This window comes from Pristiophorus japonicus, chromosome 16, assembly GCF_044704955.1.
Source record: "Pristiophorus japonicus isolate sPriJap1 chromosome 16, sPriJap1.hap1, whole genome shotgun sequence".
NCBI classification, from domain to species: domain Eukaryota; kingdom Metazoa; phylum Chordata; class Chondrichthyes; family Pristiophoridae; genus Pristiophorus; species Pristiophorus japonicus.
The window spans coordinates 14,082,874-14,103,555 of record NC_091992.1 but is presented as its reverse complement, the minus strand read 5'-3'; the positions used below and the strand labels follow the sequence as shown (position 1 = coordinate 14,103,555).

The 20,682-nt window shown below is 42.6% G+C and overlaps 1 protein-coding gene across 1 annotated transcript in view; it reads right to left on the bottom strand.

The window, feature by feature from the left end:
* Positions 1–20,682, bottom strand: part of nlk2 (nemo-like kinase, type 2) — a 199,140-nt gene that overhangs the window by 82,285 nt on the left and 96,173 nt on the right. Inside the window, exon 3 of the mRNA XM_070857014.1 lies at positions 5,785–5,840. Coding sequence (XP_070713115.1) covers positions 5,785–5,840 — 56 coding nt within the window. The remainder of the gene's footprint in view (positions 1–5,784; positions 5,841–20,682) is intronic.

Below are 20,682 nucleotides of genomic sequence, written 5' to 3'. Positions count from 1 at the left end.
CCCAATACCACTGCATTCTTTCTCCCCTCCCTGCTCACCCACATTACTTCCATTACCCCTTCCACTCTTTAATCCTGCTTGACCCAAATAATTCCAATTGATGCTGATTACCCATCTGCAATTCCACAGATCAACTAGTTATATATTAAAATCAGAACATGGGTGGACATTTAATTGAAAACCCATTTTAACCTGTAGTACCTGTTATTCCAGTGAGTGTAGTGTGATAAATATTTTCAATGTTAAAGGTTTGACACTGATAAACCATAGCTGTTATTTTATATTTATATATTAACAGGAGATTGCACAATCTGATCACTGGATTCCCATAAATCATTCAAAATGTTTTTCAAATCTTTTTCCAGTGGCCATATTTTGCAACAACAAATTTCTAATTTTCAAAATAAAGATTTAAACAATGTTAAAATTACACATTTCCATGATAATTAAATGTATTCAGTGAATTAATATCTTAACTTTTATTAGAAAGTCTCAGCCTCAGGAAAAAAAACTAGGCTGGATATTTTTGCCTGGAGTGGTCACTGCTGAAATTTGATTTTTAGTCTTAGCATGTGGGGTGTACCCAGTTTTCCAGGATTAGTCAGCTGTACTGATGGGATATCTTTCTTTTTCTGCCTAGCAGTTCTTCATACAATTAGAAAATAAGGCTAAATTTTGAAAGAGAGCATGGCAGGGCGACAGTGAAGGGAGGGTGAAAACAAAGCGAGCGAGAGGGGTAGAGAGCAGGGGGCAGAGAGACAAAAAAGGTTTTTCCTGATTCTTGATATTTTTCACAATCGAGTTAATTTTGAAATTAAAACCTCCGATGGAAACAAAGGAAGAGGGGATTGGAGGTGAAGGAGAGGAGAGGAGAAAAACTGCTGAGGGTTGCAGGGCTTCTGGTCAAACATCACTCCTTGGGGGAGGGGAGAAATCAAGTTGGTGTGTGGGAGTGGATGAAGTGATCGACTCTGGTGCAAGGAAAAGGGGAGGACGAGCCAAGTGGGTAACTGAGGAAGATGTTGGATAGCGTTGGGAGTGATACAAAAGGGGAGATGAGTGATGGGAAGGTAATAGGATAGGGGACGCAATGGGGGGTAGAATGAGCGGTGGGACGAGAGCTGTTGAGGGTTGCATTTTTCCCACAACCCCAACCCGTATTGGTGGCTCTTTTTCCACTATACAACATCATGCTATCCCACCCATCAGCTTGCACCCAATAGGAAAGAAAAATACAAGGAAGCAGAAAAGGAGAGAATGACAAAAGTTGAGAGAGAAGAGAAAGAGAAAGAGATGACAAAGAATCAGTAGCACAAAGTCATCATATGGGTAAGTGGCCAGACTTTCCAATTTAGCACATGCAATGTGACGCGGGATTGACCAGCACATCAAGAACCTCATGTCTGCACAGCTTCTAGTGGTCACATTTTTCCCCATCAACTTTTTCTACATTAAATTTCTATATCCACATTTAAAATGGATATTGCCTATGTAAACTTGGCATGCTGTAAGTATTCACTCTAGCCAGTGTTGGTGATGCAGTGACCCTGTGGGCCCAAGTTTCTTTAGTTTAGTTTGGAGTATCTTAGAAATCGCAATTCTTGGCATTTAGTTTGCTCCAGTTCTAGTGAGTTAGTTTAGGTATTTTTTTTCCCAAAAGAGGGTGTGTCCAGCCATTTAGGCCTGTTTTGCAAGTTTCAGCAGCAAAAACTTACTCCAAACTAACTTCGAATGGAGTAAGTGTCCACTTTTCTAAGTTCTGAAAAACCTTACCTAGAATTAAGTTTAGTGCAGGTACAGCCAGAGACGGCGGGTGGGAAGCATTAAACACAAAGGACACATCAACATCACAATGGGTGGGGGGGGGCGAAAAGAGTTAGAGGAATTTCCATAAACACCTTCACAACAACATTAAAGCAGCAAAGTACATTTAAATCACTAAAAGCACAAAAATAAGCAACTAATAAAAAAATAGAAGGAACCCTACACCTAAAGCACCAAAATAATAAAACAACCAATCAATCAAAAATAGAAGTCTACCTTTACGTGAAGGGAAGGTGTCTCTCTCTCTGTATCTGACAGTGAGTGGGGGGGGGGGGGGGTGGTGAGTACCTTGGGAGTAGTGACCACATATGGTAAGGTTTAAGATTCAACTAGAAAAGGAAATCAGCACAAAAATTAGACCACCAGATTGGATTAGGATAGATTTTTTTTTAGGAAGAGGAGGAACGAGCTAGCAAAGGCAAGGTGGAAGGAGAAATTGGCGCACAGGACTGTAGACCAATAGTGGAATGTTTTTTAAAAAAAAAAAGAGATTGCAAAGGTACAGAATGAGTATATTCCAGAAAAAGAAAACTACTAGTTTTCAAATGCCATGGAGAAATGAAGAGGGCCTATGAGGACTACAACAAAAACTAAAGAAGAAAATAAGAGGTTAAGAGTGAGATACCATGAAGCCGGTGGGGGGCAGGGTCAAAAATTGAGGAACAGCAAGGTATTTTACAAACAGATCAGTAAAAAGTATTGTTAAAAGTGAGGTGTGGACCCCGAAAAGGAAAGGACTTTCAATTTGTGGATGATCAAAAAATATTTCATAAGTAGTTTGTATCAGTCTTCACTAAAGAGAATATCAGAGGAATTGAATCGGAGGTGGTTGAGAACAAGATGAATGAGTGATGGATAAAAGCAAAATGTTAAATGGCAAGTTAATCCAAGGGAAGACAAAGCATCAGGGCTTAACAGAATATATCGCAGCATCCTGAAGGATTAGAGGGATGAAATTGCAGAGGCCCTAAAAATTATATTTCAAGTTTCTATTGAGATTGAATATGCTGCAGGAGTGGAGTGTGACAAATGTAGTATCTATTTTGAAAAGGGAAAGAGCGCTAATTACAGCCCAGTTAGGTTAACTTGTGACAGGGAACAATCAAGTCTTTAACGGTCAAAATTACTATTTATCCAGATAAAGATAAAATAGTTAGAAATAATCAGTACAGATATCAAAAGGGATGATCACGCTCGACAAACCTCAATACGAGGTGTTGTCAGATATGGTAGTTGGGAAGAATCTAGTGGATGTAGTACTCATGGATTTTAGGAAAGCATGGCAAGGTGCCACATGAGAGATTACTAGAGAAGATTAAGAGGTATAGAATTTGGGGGAAGGGTAGCAAACTGGATTAAAACTTGGTTAGAAGGGATTAAACAAAGCAGAAGTTAAGAGCATTCCTCCCTGCCCGCCACCGCCCCCCCCCCCCCAAAAGTGGGTGGAAATTGGGTAGTGGTGTCCCACAGGTTCAGTTATGGCAATCTGGCAACATTCATGACTGGATTGAATAGTTAGATGAAAGAAAAAGGATTGAAAGGATACTGGAACAGGGTGGGTAAATGTGATTAGACCCATTTGCTCATATGGAAGGTAAACACCAACATTGATTGGGCTGAATGGCCTGCATCCATATTGCAACTTATGTATTTGTATGTAGAAAGTCCTATGCTATAACAAAGTCTCATTCTCTGCTTCCCAAAAATAAAGTTTGCTCTGTAATTATAAATATATTATATAAAAGTAGGTGACTGTAGGACTTTAAAATGACTGATTGGACCAGGGCAATCATTCCACTTCATTTGAAGATTATATCGGGCCTCGACTTCCTGTGTGCTATACTAAGGCAGAGCAGAGAGTTTTCATAATATTCTGTGTACATTTCCTGATTTTGATGGCAAAGTCTCAGCTGGGTTTTTGTTTCCTTTGTGCAAACTGTACTAGCACAGTTGTCACATTAGAGCAGCTTCACTGTAAATAGGTGACATCAGAAAGTTCAGTACATCAGCTCTTCATACTAAAAAAGGACACCAGATTCATAAGTTACTTTGCTGCTTTGCCAACAGTAGTCCTGAAATTGGTGAAAAACTAGCAATGATTTATATTGTGCCTTTAACATAGAATAATGTGGGGAGGTCCTTTCCAGTTAGAGCCTTTGGCAGGAGGAGGAGGGGGGAAATTAAGGCAGGTGGCCAAAAGCAATGCCATAGAGATAGGTTTTAAACAGGCATTTGAGATGATGTAGCATGGCAAGAGGGGTTTATGGAGAGTTCCAGTGGAGGAGAGACAGCTGAAAGTACTGCCACAGATGAAGTAACCCAAGGATTAACGCCGAGCAGACCAGAGTTACAAAACTGGAGGTTGTGAGCAGGAACATAGGGCTCGAGTTGGTTGCAGAGAAAGGCAAGAGCAAGCCTGTGGAGGGATTATGGACAATAACTTTCGAAAGAGAGTTTTGCAATGTAGAGGCAGTATACACAACCCAAATATATAGCATCATCCACTTTCGCAAATGGCAATGTAAAATATGAAGCAAACATGCCTAGACTGGGCTACTGAAGCAATCATTGTCACCCATGCAGGACAGCAAAACAGTCTTGTTTCTCTTGACCACTATTCCACTTAGGAAGGTAGTAGCCCTCGAAATAGTTGCAAATAGCAACTTTAAAACACAGGTGTCTAAATGCAATAACAGCTGCTTTAAAAACTGTATTTTGGGATGGGGGCACATTCTTAAACCAACAGGAGCCAGAGTCAGTATTAGTCTGTTTCAGGAAGCAATTCTACCATAAATGCAGCATTAAGTGATCGCTACTAAACTCATGGAACTAGTTCAAAATCTGTTGCTCATTTCACACTTTGGTTAAACATTTGTTCTGGCCCTATACAAAATGATCAACTCTTTAAAAAAAGCTGAGCTTTATAATTTTATTTTGGCAAGAGGGGAAGAGAACAAGCAGTTTTCAAATGGCAACATTCTTCACAAGTACTTGTATACAAAAAAAACTGTGGTTGGCACGGATACCTGTATTGTTTGAAACATGGCCAACACGTAGTGAGAAATTGTGCATTATAAAAATTGTTATATAGGTTTCCATGCCATTTTAATGCAGTGTATGCTGATAAAGGAGTGTTAACTCATCAATGGTCATATGCTTTGACACTTTCAGTTGACATCTTTATTTTGAAGTTGAATTTTACATTTTACAACCATCAAAATCAAAACCTATTTTTTTTTTTTTAATAACCTTGCACTTTTTCTCCTAGTTGGTGCTGATCTCGTTTTAAACAATGTCAACCATATATTTATACTCTGGCATTTAAACGTGGAAGTTAAGATGGTAAAATGGTTGAACTGGTACCACATCATGCAATGTCAAAATGAGAATATGTTAACTGTGATAATCTAAAAAGTACACAAAGGGTGGGCATGTGGACTTGATTGGCTCCAGAGCGACATATCTCAGGGTCTATGTTTGGGGAGAAGTTCTCTTTCAGGAGTTGAACAGTTTAAACTACCTGTTGGGTCATTGCAGCCTTCCCTCCAAAATCGGGTGAAATGTGAATAAAAGTATAAAAATACACTACCCACCCCCTGCGCGACTCCAAAATAAACTTGCATAAATTCTGCATAAAATGTAAATATTAATCCCAACCCAAGTTTCTCTCAAACTTGATTAAACACAGGTAAGAATGCTCAGTTTGCCAAGTGTTCCAATTTCTTCACTGCTTACAAGAATTATGAAGCAACATGAGCAAATGATCAGAGAAACAAAAACTAGTATCACGTATTTTTCCCCCAATAGCATGGCTCACAATAGAAAATATATCTGTTTTCTAGTAATATCGTCTTCCAACAAAATTCTGACTGCATATTAATATCCAAGACCTATGGCAACCATCTAAGAAACAGACACTTACAGTAACTTCAAAAATATTAAATTTGACTGGTAGGATACATTTCCTCAAAGTAGTCAATGTGTGGAGGTTGGAGTATATCAAGCGCAGAGAGCACCTGAAATAAAACAGAAAAGGAAATTAGTGTTCATATGATGTGTAGATGCCCAATTAAAGATCAAATACAAAATGAACTATAAATGGTCTTTTAGTTGCTGAAACAATAGGTTGCTTCAGATTTGGTATGTTGTTAGTTTATGAATATTTAAACAGGACTGAATGCTCAAGCATGTCAAAACAGTTTGAAGTCCTCAAGCTTCACTTTCAAATCTGGTCGGCTTAGTACAGAATAATTTGGCCAGTCCACGTTCAAGTGCATCACAGCATAGCTGCATAATACTCAACCTTGGGGAAGATTCTCATCCACATGTGCAATCCATATGGCCGCAATGACCTCTGGATTGGCCACAAAGAGGAAAGCATTTACAGAGTCAATTTTGCGGTCTTAAAAATGAATGAAATTTTTGCACCAAGCTGTCAAAATGTTCACACTGCACAAGGAGGCACTTAAATACCAATAATTCAAGCATGCAATATAGTCAAGCTGCCATTGCAATAGAACACGTTTTCTCCAGTATTAATTGAAACTGCTGGAGCACAGATTAGGTAGTTTCTTTTATCCATTTTCAAACTGGACCCAATAGAGATGGCACGTTTCCTTTGCATCATTGTTGACAAGTACCAAATTCAAGAGTTTCAAATTGTCCTTTACGTTCTCAAGTTTGGGCCTGACTCAGCCTGGATGGAGATGAAAGTCTGCTCACCATTAGCTGCAAGAGACAGGAATGTGGGCAGCCTCAACTCAGTTCCCAGCAGACATTAGTCCTCAATAAAATGTTGTCCAACATTCAGTAACTTGTCAATCTTACACAAGAATCATATGGCTAAGCAATGTTGAGATAAACATTTTTAAGTTGGGGCTTTATAAAAGGTTCTTCACATCCAACTAAGTACTATAGAGAAACAAAACAAAACAAACTAGATAAAGTCAAAGAAAATATAGGGATAGCGACTAATGCTTAGTTATGTCAACTGTGGTTCAGTTGCTAGCACCATCACCTGAGTAAGAAGGTTGTGACTCAGGAACTTGAGCATTAAAAAGTTCCACTCGGACTCGAGCACAGAAATCAAGGCCAACACGCCAGTGTAGTACTGAGGGAGTGCTGCACTGTCGGAGGTGCCGTCTTTCGGATGAGCCGTTAAACCGAGGTCCCGTCTGTCCTCTCACGTGGACGTAAAGGGCTGAATTTGCGTCAGGTTTGCGCCATGATTTGACCCTCCGCAGCGAAAACCCAGTCAGCAGGATCCACGGGTACCTCTTTGCAGCGGCGCTTTCAAGTACTGCCGGGGAGAGGTACACCGACATGAAATGCTATGGACTGAATTACCGTCGCACTTTCGATACTCTCCGCCACGCCCAGAATACTGACAGGTCTAACCTGTCGATGCAGCCCTGCCTGCAGCAGTAAGTATGAAAACCTGCAAAAAAGGCAAGCTAAAGTTTTAAAAATTATTTTCCAGCGATTTAGTAGGTAATGGTTTTGTGAATGTTTATTGGAATTGTGTGCATGTTTTTCCTCCCTCCCAAGGCCTCTCTCGCAGCGCTACCACCCTCGGACTAAAATTGCCAAAACTCGCAGTTTGCAACGCCGACTTTAGCAATCCGTAAAGGCGGAAAGTTATGTCTAAAAACAGTAATGCAGCGAAAATGGTAATTTTGGTATAAAACTGCCATTTGCCAAAAACCGAAAATCTAGCCCAAAAGATCCTATGGGCACTATTTTGAAGAGGAGCAGGGGCGTTATCCCCGGTGCCCTAGCCAATATTCATCTCAATCAACATCACTAAAATAAAACACATTATCTGGTCATCATCACACATTGCTGTTTGTCGTACATTGTGTGCAAATTGGCAGCCACGTTTTCTGTATTGCAAGTGACTACACTTCAAAAAGTACTTTATTGGCTGGAAAGCGCTTTGGGACATGCGGTGGTCGTGAAAGGCTATATAAATGCAAGTCTTTCTTTATGCATTTATAGTAGCATTGTGGTACAATGCTCAGTTCAAAATCTCAGCCATATTATGTCACAGATGTACTAGATACATCTCCTTTGGTGAGGTAAGGTGCCCCCCCCCACCACCTCCCCCCCACCTTAGCTGCCATCAGTACTACAAAATAAAATGTTTTAAATTCATCTGGAAAATCAGCACCTAAAGATTGAGGTCACAATCTGAAAATTACATTTAATTACACAGCATGCTTTTACATATCCAATGTGATTAAAAAATACCAAGTCAAATCATTTCAATCTGCGGAATTGAACACAGCTTTTTGAAAAAGTAGAAAGCTATGGCTTTCACCACTGTACAGTTCCAACTTTAAAACTCATGTTTCTCATGACCCATAATTCCCTGCAATTATTAATGATCACAGAGATACTTATTTTTGTAACCCAAGATTAGCAGGATACATCCCTGAACTACAGAAAATAGAATCATTTTTCAAAGTAGGCTAAAAAGCTTGCTTGGAGGATCTGAGATTGAATCCGTAAATACATCCAAAGACTGCTGTACAATCACTCCATTAGTAACCGCCTGAGTTTGAGATGCCCTTTCCACCTTTTGAAACATGTTTTTTTTTTAAATACATAAGCAAAAGCAGAACCCAAAGACAAATAAAAGGGCTTGTAAATTTTAATTGATACATTTCAACAATTCTGATTTATAATTCAATATTTCAAATATTTGCTATAGAAAAGTTGTTATAGATTACCATAATTACTTGTCACATCCAAAATTCTTGCTCTAATCAGTAGAGGCGATTTAACATATTGCAGTATGCACATATGGTTATCAGCGGTAAAATTTACAAAAATGTACAACATTCCTGACTTCTAAAGTAATTATGCACCTGGTGCAATTTATGCGAGAGCCCTCATGTGAATATTAATGGAGCTTTAACAACAACAACAACAACAACTTGCATATCGGCTTTAATGTAGTGAAACCTCCCAAGGCGCTTCACAGGAGTATTAGGAGATTAAAAATTTGACACCGAGCGCATAAGTAGAAATTAGCGCAGGTGACCACAAGCTTGGTCAAAGAGGTATGTTTCAAGGAGCGTATTGAAGGAGGAAAATGAGGTAGAGAGGCGGAGGTTTAGCCAGCGAGTTCCAGAAGAGGAACTTGGGGAAGAGTGACCATAATATGGTGGAATTCTGCATTAGGATGGAGAATGAAACAGTTAATTCAGAGACCATGGTCCAGAACTTAAAGAAGGCTAACTTTGAAGGTATGAGGCGTGAATTGGCTAGGATGGATTGGCGAATGATACTTAAGGGGTTGACTGTGGATGGGCAATGGCAGACATTTAGAGACCGCATGGATGAACTACAACAATTGTACATTCCTGTCTGGCATAAAAATAAAAAAGGGAAGGTGGCTCAACCGTGGCTATCAAGGGAAATCAGGGATAGTATTAAAGCCAAGGAAGTGGCATACAAATTGGCCAGAAATAGCAGCGAACCTGGGGACTGGGAGAAATTTAGAACTCAGCAGAGGAGGACAAAGGGTTTGATTAGGGCAGGGAAAATGGAGTACGAGAGGAAGCTTGCAGGGAACATTAAAATGGACTGCAAAAGCTTCTATAGATATGTAAAGAGAAAAAGGTTAGTAAAGACAAACGTAGGTCCCCTGCAGTCAGAATCATGGGAAGTCATAACGGGGAACAAAGAAATGGCGGACCAATTGAACAAGAACTTTGGTTCGGTATTCACGAAGGAGGACACAAACAACCTTCCGGTTATAAAAGGGGTCGGGGGGTCTAGTAAGGAGGAGGAACTGAGGGAAATCCTTATTAGCCGGGAAATTGTGTTGGGGAAATTGATGGGATTGAAGGCCGATAAATCCCCAGGGCCTGATGGACTGCATCCCAGAGTACTTAAGGAGGTGGCCTTGGAAATAGTGGATGCATTAACAGTCATTTTCCAACATTCCATTGACTCTGGATCAGTTCCTATAGAGTGGAGGGTAGCCAATGTAACCCCACTTTTTAAAAAAGGAGGGAGAGAGAAAACAGGAAATTATAGACCGGTCAGCCTGACATCGGTAGTGGGTAAAATGATGGAATCAATTATTAAGGATGTCATAGCAGTGCATTTGGAAAGAGGTGACATGATAGGTCCAAGTCAGCATGGATTTGTGAAAGGGAAATCATGCTTGACAAATCTTCTGGAATTTTTTGAGGATGTTTCCAGTAGAGTGGACAAGGGAGAACCAGTTGATGTGGTCTATTTGGACTTTCAGAAGGCGTTCGACAAGGTCCCACACAAGAGATTGATGTGCAAAGTTAAAGCACATGGGATTGGGGGTAGTGTGCTGACGTGGATTGAGAACTGGTTGTCAGACAGGAAGCAAAGAGTAGGAGTAAATGGGTACTTTTCAGAATGGCAGGTAGTGACTAGTGGGGTACCGCAAGGTTCTGTGCTGGGGCCCCAGCTGTTTACACTGTACATTAATGATTTAGATAAGGGGATTAAATGTAGTATCTCCAAATTTGCGGATGACACTAAGTTGGGTGGCAGTGTGAGCTGCGAGGAGGATGCTGTGAGGCTGCAGAGTGACTTGGATAGGTTAGGTGAGTGGGCAAATGCATGGCAGATGACGTATAATGTGGATAAATGTGAGGTTATCCACTTTGGTGGTAAAAACAGAGACACAGACTATTATCTGAATGGTGACAGATTAGGAAAAGGGGAGGTGCAAAGAGACCTGGGTGTCATGGTACATCAGTCATTGAAGGTTGGCATGCAGGTACAGCAGGCGGTTAAGAAAGCAAATGGCATGTTGGCCTTCATAGCAAGGGGATTTGAGTACAGGGGCAGGGAGGTGTTGCTACAGTTGTACAGGGCATTGGTGAGGCCACACCTGGAGTATTGTGTACAGTTTTGGTCTCCTAACCTGAGGAAGGACATTCTTGCTATTGAGGGAGTGCAGCGAAGGTTCACCAGACTGATTCCCGGGATGGCGGGACTGACCTATCAAGAAAGACTGGATCAACTGGGCTTGTATTCACTGGAGTTCAGAAGAATGAGAGGGGACCTCATAGAAACGTTTAAAATTCTGATGGGTTTAGACAGGTTAGATGCAGGAAGAATGTTCCCAATGTTGGGGAAGTCCAGAACCAGAGGTCACAGTCTAAGGATAAGGGGTAAGCCATTTAGGACCGAGATGCGGAGGAACTTCTTCACCCAGAGAGTGGTGAACCTGTGGAATTCTCTACCACAGAAAGTTGTTGAGGCCAATTCACTAAATATATTCAAAAAGGAGTTAGATGAGGTCCTTACTACTAGGGGGATCAAGGGGTATGGCGAGAAAGCAGGAATGGGGTACTGAAGTTGAATGTTCAGCCATGAACTCATTGAATGGCGGTGCTAGAAGGGCCGAATGGCCTACTCCTGCACCTATTTTCTATGTTTCTATGTTTCTAACTTGGGACCTAGGCAACAGAAGGCATGGCCACCAATGGTTGAGCAATTACAATCAGGGATAGTCAGGAGGGCAGAAATCTCAGGGAGGTTGTGGGGCTGGAGGAGATTAGAGATAGAGGGGCAAGGCCATGGAGGGATTTGAAAATAACGATGAGAATTTTGAAATCGAAGCATTGCTTAACCGAAAGCCAATGTAGGTCAGCGAGCACAGGGGTGATGGGCAAGCGGGACTTGGTGCGAGTTAGGACACAGGCAGCTGAGTTTTGAATCACCTCTAAGTTTACGTAGGGTAGAATGCAGGAGGCCAGCCAGGAGTGCGTTGGAATAGTCAAGTCTAGGGGTTACAAAGGCATGGATGAGGGCTTCAGCGGTGGACGAGCTGAGTCAAGGGCTCTTACGGGCGATGTTATGGAGGTGTAAATAGGCGGTCTTAGTTATGCTGTGGATATGTGGTTGAAAGCTCATTTCAGGGTCAAATATAACACCAAGGTTGCGAACAGTTTGGTTCAGCCTCAGACAGAAATTGGGGAGAGGAATGGAGTCAGTGGCTAGGGAACGGAGTTTGTGGTGGGGACCGAAAACAGTGGCTTTGGTCTTCCCAATATTCAATTGGAGAACATTTAATACACAAAAGTAGAAATCTTCGGCATCAGATTTCACTGAAAATCATCAGGATGCACAGAAATCCCCAACATCTTTGAAAAGATTAGTTGTTGTAAGTAATTGTTCGTATAAAGCGTCGTAATCTTTAGATAGATATAATTATTCAAATACATGGTATACCATTATACTAGTACTGTGAATATTCAATACAGATCAGGACGAAAGATTTTAAACTAGAAATTATTAAAAAATCTTGTTTCTTGCCCAATCATATTTCAGCATACAACATCCACCATGGATAAATCAGTACACCTGCAGATAAATCCATTGATGACTTCTCAACCTGTGCACACTGAAAACATTGTGTGTAAATGCATTTGAAGGTCTTACAGATGATCGGTTAAGGATAAATATATTAAGAGCACTGAACAGAAGTTTATCTCATGCAATCATAAACTTGTCTATTGGATTCACAAAATCTTTCATATTATGTAATGCACAGCAACACACTTGAGAAGGAAATTACTATCCAAATCATCATACTGCTGCAATTCTGTTCAAATCCAACTAAGAAAATCTATCAATGACCCCAAAATAGTATTCTACTTCTGAATGTGCCTGGGGTAGCCCTGGCCATTTCTGACGTGGATAATTTTTTTTTTAAAAAAAGGGTTCAGACTTTCTAAACTATTCACATAGTACCCTTTTGTTTGTACTATTGAGTGCCAGCCAGACATGTTTCCCAAACAAGTTAGTTGCAATGTGCAGAGAGCCACAAAACATTTGCAGTTAAATTAGTATCTTTGGGCTCAAGTTTCGGTTCGAGTTGCTCCTATTTTTTTTTGGAGCAACTAGTTTAGAATGGAGTAGCTTAGAAATTGCAATTCTCGGCATTTAGTTTGCTCCAATTCTAGTGAGTTAGAATTTTTTTTCCCCCCCAAAAGGGGGCTAGTGTTACCAGCCACTTACGTCTGGTTTGCAAGTTTAGGCAGCAAAAACTTACTCCAAACTAACTTAGAATGGAGTAAGTGTAGATTTTTGTACGTTCAGAAAAACATTGCCTATACTTATAAATCAGGCGTAGGGAACGAGAGATGGGGGGGTGTGGGGGTGGGAAGAGAAGTTTACAAACATTAAACACTTCACTTTTACAAATAAAGAGCCATCAATAATAAATGATAAATAAATCAAAAAAGATTAAATAAATTTTTTTTTAAATCAAAATAAAAAATTAAGTTTCTACTCGCCTACTGCTTAATCAGGAGCCCTCCAACAGCGTGCTGGGACGCCCCCCCCCCCCCCCCCAGTGTGGCTCTCTGTCTCTCAGTGTCTGTTTCTGACAGCGAGGGGTGGGGGGGGCGGGCTGACTGAACAGAAAGGAAGCCAGAGTTCTGATCTTCAATGCCTGGGGAGCCCATTCGGCCATGGCTAGGGGCGGCATGCTTCGGGCTCATCCCACGCAGCGTCGCAGAGATTCAGGCTGCGAGGAGCCACTGCACATGCGCGCACACTCTAGCGCGCATGTGCAGAGGTCCCGGCACTGTTTTCAGCGCCTGGACCTGGCTCCACCCCCGACCTCTTGTGCTGCGCCACACTGAGGTCGAAGACGTCCTGAGAAGCTCAGAGAATCACAAGCTAAGTTTTTGAGGCCCTTTATATTCCAGAAAGTCGCCGCACCTTATGGACGTGCGCCGTTTTTACACAGGGCGGAAACTTGGGCCCTTTATTACAACAGTCATTGTTTAGACCATCATCTTTGTCTATAGAATCAAATCTGATGTCCGTCCTTTCACGCCCCCCCCCCCCCTTGCGGGCAAGTGTAAGGAGTAATGAACTCATTCGCCCGCTGGCGGCAAAATCCAAACCATTATATTCATGAAAGGTAAAGGTCTACTTTAGCACTATTCAGACCAGAGGATGTAGGTTTAAACCCTCAGTTCTCAAAGCACACACCCAGTTTATTAGAGATGGTCAGTCAGAGCAGAGAAATTGTGTTGAGCCAAAATGTTGAATTAAAATAGTCAAGGGAGGGAGCTAGACATCAGTAGGGTGGGACGCAAGGAACAAGGTTACAAAATGTAAGGAATAGAACATACACATTTTTTAAATGGACAAAAATGGAGTCTATTAAGTCAGGACATAAACATTTTCTCTTTCAACTCCCCCCACCCCACCTCCCCCCACAACTTTCTTCCTTTATCTTATTTTCCTGAAGATGTTGACTCTCAGTACATAACATAATAAGGAGCAGGAGTAGGCCATTTGGGCCCAAGAGTCTGCTCTGCCATTCAATAAGATCATGGCTGATGTGATCTTGGGCTGAGCTCCACTTCCCTACTCGCTCCCCAAAACCCTTCACTCCCTTATCGTTCAAAAATGTGTATTTCCACCTTAAATATATTCAATGACCCAGCCTCCATAGCTCTCTGGGGCAGAGAATTCCACAGATTTATGACACAAGAAATTTCTCCTCCTCAGTTCTAAATGGGGAACCCCTTATTCTGAAACTGTGCCCCCTAGTTCTCGATTCTCCCATGAGTGGAAACATCCTCTCTGCATCTACCTTGTCGAGCTCCATCAGTATCTTATGTTTCAAGAAGATGTCCTCTCATTCTTCTAAACTCCAACGAGTATAGGCCCAACCTTTCTTCTTAAGTCAACCCTTTCATCTCAGGGATCAACCTAGTGAACCTCCTCTGAACTGCCTCCAATGTAAATATATCCCTCCTTAAATAAGACCAGTACTGTGGTGTACCCCAGGTGTGGTCTCACCAATACCCTGTGCAGTTGTAGCAGGACTTCCCTGCTTTTATACTCCATCCCCCTTTCTGATTACTTGCTGTTCCTGCATTCTAACTGCGTGTTTCATGCACAAGGACCCTCAGGTGCCTCTGCACTGCAGCATTTTGTAATCTGTCCATTTAAATAATAATTTGTTTTTTTATTTTTCCTGCCAAAGTGCATAACCTCGCACTCTCACATTATACTCCATCTGCCAAATGTTTTGCCCACTCACTTAGCCTGTCTATATCCCTTTGCAGATTTTGTGTGTCCTCTTCACAACTTGCTTTCCCACCCATCTTTGTATTGTCAGCAAACTTGGCTACATTACACTGGGTCCCTTCATCCAAGTCATTAATATAGATTGTAAATAGTTGAGGCCCCAGCACCGATCCCTGTGTCACCTCACTACTTATTGTTTGCCAACCGGAAAATGACCCATTTATCCCGACTCTGATTTCGGTCTCTAATCTATTTTCCCAATCCACGTAAGCCTATAAAAGGCCGCGAGTTCAGCAGTCGGGAGTTCGTGGTTGAGGAGGCGTGCTTGTGCAGCTGCAGGGAGAAGGCAATAAAGAAGTAGAAAGAAAGCAAAAAGTGACGTCACAGCCAAGGGGATAAGTGATTGGCTGGTGATTAGTAAGTATCTTTTCTTGTCTTTATCAGCAAGTAACCTTTAGCATTGTTGTTGCCAAATTAAGTTGATCTAGGGGTTAAGTCATGGCAGGAGATTTCGGACACGTGTTATGCTCCTCCAGGAAGTCAGGGACGCTTCCGGTGTCCCTGACAACGACGTGTGCGGGAAGTGCCTCCGCCTGCAGATCCTGACGGACCACATTGCGGTTCTGGAGTTGCGGATGGATTCACTCTGGAGCATGCACGATGCTGAGAATGACGTGAATAGCACGTTTAGCGAGTTGGTCTCACCGCAGGTAAAGGGTACTCGGCCAGATAGTAAATGGGTGACCAACAGGAAGAGCAGTGCAAGGAAGGTAGTGCAGGGGTCCCCTGCAGTCATCCCCCTGCAAAACAGATACACCGCTTTGGGTACTGTTGAAGGGGATGACTCATCAGGGGAGGGCAGCAGCAGCCAAGTTCATGGCACTGTGGGTGGCTCTGCTGCACAGGAGGGCAGGAAAAAAAGAGTGGGAGCGCTATAGCGATAGAGGATTCGATTGTAAGGGGAATAGATAGGCGTTTCTGCAGCCGCAACCGAGACTCCAGGATGGTATGTTGCCTCCCTGGTGCAAGGGTCAAGGATGTCTCGGAGCGGGTGCAGGACATTCTGAAAAGGGAGGGTGAACAGCCAGTTGTCGTGGTGCACATCGGTACCAACCATATAGGTAAAAACGGGATAAGGTCCTACGAGACGAATTTAGGGAGCTAGGAGCTAAATTAAAAAGTAGGACCTCAAAACTACTAATCTCAGGATTACTACGAGTGCCACGTGCTAGTCAGAGTAGGAATCGCAGGATAGCTCAGATGAATACGTGGCTTGAGGAGTGGTGCAGAAGGGAGGGATTCAAATTCCTGGGACATTGGAACCGGTTCTGGGGGAGGTGGGACCAGTACAAACCGGACGGTCTGCACCTGGGCAAGACCGGAATCAATGTTCTAGGGGGAGTGTTTGCTAGTGCTGTTGGGGAGGTGTTAAACTAATATGGCAGGGGGATGAGAACCTATGCAGGGAGGCAGAGGGAAATAAAAGGGAGACAGAGGCAAAAGATAGAAAGGAGAATAGTAAAAGTGAAGGGCAGAGAATCCCAAGGCAAAAAACAAAAAGGGCCACATTACAGCAAAGTTTTAGAGGGGCAAAGTGTGTTAAAAAGACAAGTGTGAAGGCTCTGTGCCTCAATGAGAGGAGTATTCGGAATAAGGTGGACGAATTAACTGCGCAGATAGCAGTTAATGGATACGATGTAATTGGCATCAGAGAGACATGGCTCCAGGCTGGAAACTCAACATCCAGCGGTATTCAACATTTAGGAAGGATAGACAGAGAGGAAAAGGGAGGCGGGGTGGCGTTGCTGGTTAGAGAGAAAATTAATGCAATAGTAAGGAAGGACATTGGCTTGGATGATGTGGAATCTGTATGGGTGGAGCTGCGGAATACCAAAGGGCAGAAAACGCTGGTGGGAGTTGTGTACAGGCCACCAAACAGTAGTAATGAGGTTGGGGACAGCATCAAACAAGAAATAAGGGGTGTGTGCAACAAAGGTACAGCAGTTATCATGGGCGACTTTAATTTACATATAGATTGGGCTAACCAAACTGGTAGCAATGCAGTAGAGGAGAATTTCCTGGAGTGTATTAGGGATGATTTTCTTGACTAATATATGTCGAAGAACCAACTAGAGAGCTGGCCATCCTAGACTGGGTGATGTGTAAGGAGAAGGGACTAATTAGCAATCTTGTTGTGCGAGGTCCCTTGGGGAAGAGTGACCATAATATGGTAGAATTCTTTATTAAGATGGAGAGTGACACAGTTAATTCAGAAACTAGGGTCCGAAACTTAAGGAAAGCTAACTTCGATGGCATGAGGCGTGAATTGGCTAGAATAGACTGGCAAATGATACTTAAAGGGTTGACGGTGGATAGGCATTGATAAACATTTATAGATCACATGGATGAACTTCAACAGTTGTACATCACTGTCTGGAGTAAAAATAAAACAGGGAAGGTGGCTCAACTGTGGCTAACAAGGGAAATTAAGGATAGTGTTAGATCCAAGGAAGAGGCAAATAAACTGGCCAGAAAAAGCAGCAAACCTGAGGACTGGGAGAAATTTAGAATTCAGCAGAGGAGGACAAAGGGTTTAAATTAGGAGGGGGGAAATAGAGTACAAGAAGAAGCTTGCCGGGAACATAAAAACTGATTGCAAAAGTTTCTATAGATATGTGAAGAGAAAAAGATTAGTGAAGACAAAAGTAGGTCCCTTGCAGTCGGACTCAGGTGAATTAATAATGGGGAACAAAGAAATGGCAGCTCAATTGAACAAATACTTTGGTTCTGTCTTCACTAAGGAAGACACAAATGACCTTCCGGATGTACTAGGGGACCGAGGGTCTTGTGAGAAGGAGGAACTGAAGAATATTCTTATTGGCGGGAAATTGTGTTGAGGAAATTGATGGGATTGAAGGCAGAAAAATCCCCGGGGCCTGATTGTCTGCAACCCAGAGTAATTAAGGAGGTGGCCCTAGAAATATGCATTGGTGATCATTTTCCAACAGTCTATCGACTCTGGATCAGTTCCTATGGACTGGAGGGTAGCTAATGTAACACCACTTTTAAAAAAAGAAGGGTGAGAGAAAACGGATAATTATAGACCGGTTAGCCTGAGATCAGTAGTGGGGAAAATGTTGGAATCAATTATTAAGGGTGAAATAGCAGCGCATTTGGAAAGCAGTGACAGGATCAGTCCAAGTCAGCATGGATTTATGAAAGGGAGTCACGCTTGACCAATCTTCTGGAATTTTTGAGGATGTAACTGGTAGAGTGGACAAGGGAGAACCAGTGGATGTGATGTATTTGGACTTTCAAAAGGTCTTTGACAAGGTCCCACATAAGAGATTGGTGTGCAAGATCAAGGCACATGGTATTGGGGGTAATGTACTAGCGTGGATAGAGAATTGGTTGGCAGGCAGGAAGCAGAGAGTTGGGATAAATGGGTCCTCTTCGGAATGGGAGGCAGTGACTAGTGGAGTACCGCAAGGATCAGTGCTGGGACCCCAGCTCTTTACAATATACATCAACGATTTGGATGAAGGAATTGAGTGTAATATCTCCAAGTTTGTAGATGACACTAAACTGGGTGGCGGTATGAGCTGAGGAGGATGCTAAGAGGCTGCAGGGTGATTTGGACAGGTTAGGTGAGTGGGCAAATGCATGGCAGATGCAGTATAATGTGGATAAATGAGGTTATCCACTTTGGTGGCAAAAACACGATGGCAGATTATCTGAATGGCGGCAGATTAGGAAAAGGGGAGGTGCAATGAGACCTGGGTCTCATTGAAAGTTGGCATGCAGGTACAGCAGGCGGTGAAGGTGGCAAATGGCATGCTGTCCTTCATAGCTAGGGGATTTGAGTATAGGAGCAGGGAGGTCTTACTGCAATTGTACAGGGCCTTGGTGAGGCCCCACCTGGAATATTGTGTCCAGTTTTGGTCTCCTAATCTGAGGATGGACGTTCTTGCTATTGAGGGAGTGCAGCGAAGGTTCACCAGACTGATTCCAGGGATGGCTGGACTGACATATGAGGAGAGACTGGATCAACTGGGCCTTTATACACTGGAGTTTAGAAGGATAAGAGGGGATCTCATAGAAACATATAAGATTCTGACGGGACAGGACAGGTTAGATGCAGGAAAAATGTTCCCGATGTTGGGGAAGTCCAGAACTAGGGGACACAGTCTTAGGATAAGAGGTAGGCCATTTAGGACTGAGATGAGAAGAAATTTCTTCACTCAGTTGTTAACCTGTGGAATTCCATGCCGCAGAGTGTCGGTGATGCCAGTTCATTGGATATATTCAAGAGGGAGTTAGATATGGCCCTTACGGCTAAAGGGATCAAGGGGTATGGAGAGAAAGCGGGAAAGGGGTACTGAGGTGAATGATCAGCCATGATCATATTGAATGGTGGTGCAGGCTCGAAGGGCCTACTCCTGCACCTATTTTCTATGTTTTTATGTTTCTATGTAATTCTGCCTTCATACCTTAATAATTGCCTTTATTTAAGACCAGGACACTGGTTTGAGACCCATCTTTCTCACCCTCCAACTGAAATTGAAATTCAACCATGCTATGATCACTCTTTTCTAGAGGATCCTTTACTATGAGATCATTTATTACTCCCATCTCATTACACAGTACTAGATCTAAGATAGCCTAGTCCCTGATAGTTTCCTTGAACATTACGTTGCGGAAGCAATCCCAGATACACTCCATGAACTCTTCCTCAAGGGCTACCTTGACCAATTTGATTTGTCCAATCAATAAGATTAAAATCGCCCACGATTATTGCCGTACCTTTCTTACAAGCCGCCATTATTTCTTGATTTATATTCTGTCCAACAGCGTAGGGCACAGTTCCATTGGTGTTAGCACCTCTCCAGTATTTCCCCAACTGCCCATTTTTTTGTCAAATGAGTCTCAACAACAAGCAAAGTACTTAACTATAAGGGCACCACAGCTGAGCCAGATCCTGTCCTCACTCAATACCACACATGGGTCTTGAATTTCTAGCATATTGTACATCGAGCAGGTGATGGGCAGCCCAATTGTACCAAAGAGGCCTGTACCATTTTCATAGTTGGGCCTCAGTTTAATACTTACGGTGAGCTGTCCGGGCACTGACAGGCAGCTTGACAATTAGGGATTTGGGGGTGGGTGGGCGCAGGGAGAAGAGAAGAAAGGAGCTCCTCATAGAGCTAATCAAGTTGGGGGCCCACAGTTAGCAAATGGGACAATTTTTCTGGAGCCCCACAAAAATCATTAGATAAATCTACCTTTAATGTTTTCAAAGTGGCTTCCTGCCATCCCTTTAAAGACCGATAGTAAGGCTGCTCTACGTAGAATTCCATTGGGCAGGGCTTCTGCAACACCCAATAGAACTCCAAACTGGCATCAGGGTCCTACGTACATCACAGAACCCCAGATTTCTTAAGTTAGCGAAGCTCCTGCCAGTTTCCAATGGGAACCCTGGCTGCCTATTGCCCAGGCGGGCAATATGGCAGCAAGTCTTTTTAAGCAATTTTGATCTCACTACATCCCCATTCCTGCTGAAAAATGGGGCGGTAAAGGGATCAAAATTGACCCCATGATACTTTTCAGAAGGGTTTCCTGGACAGCAATCAAAAGCAGGAAACCTAGTTGATTTTTCCCCCCAGCCCAAGGACATTTAACCCTATTATAGCACCACATTGCAGCCCTATCTGAAATCAGCTAATTAAGTTGCTAGTTTGCAACAGATTTTCCTAGTCTGTATGGCTCAATACCCTAGTCAGTTTACCGACATAGAAGCTGCTTTGA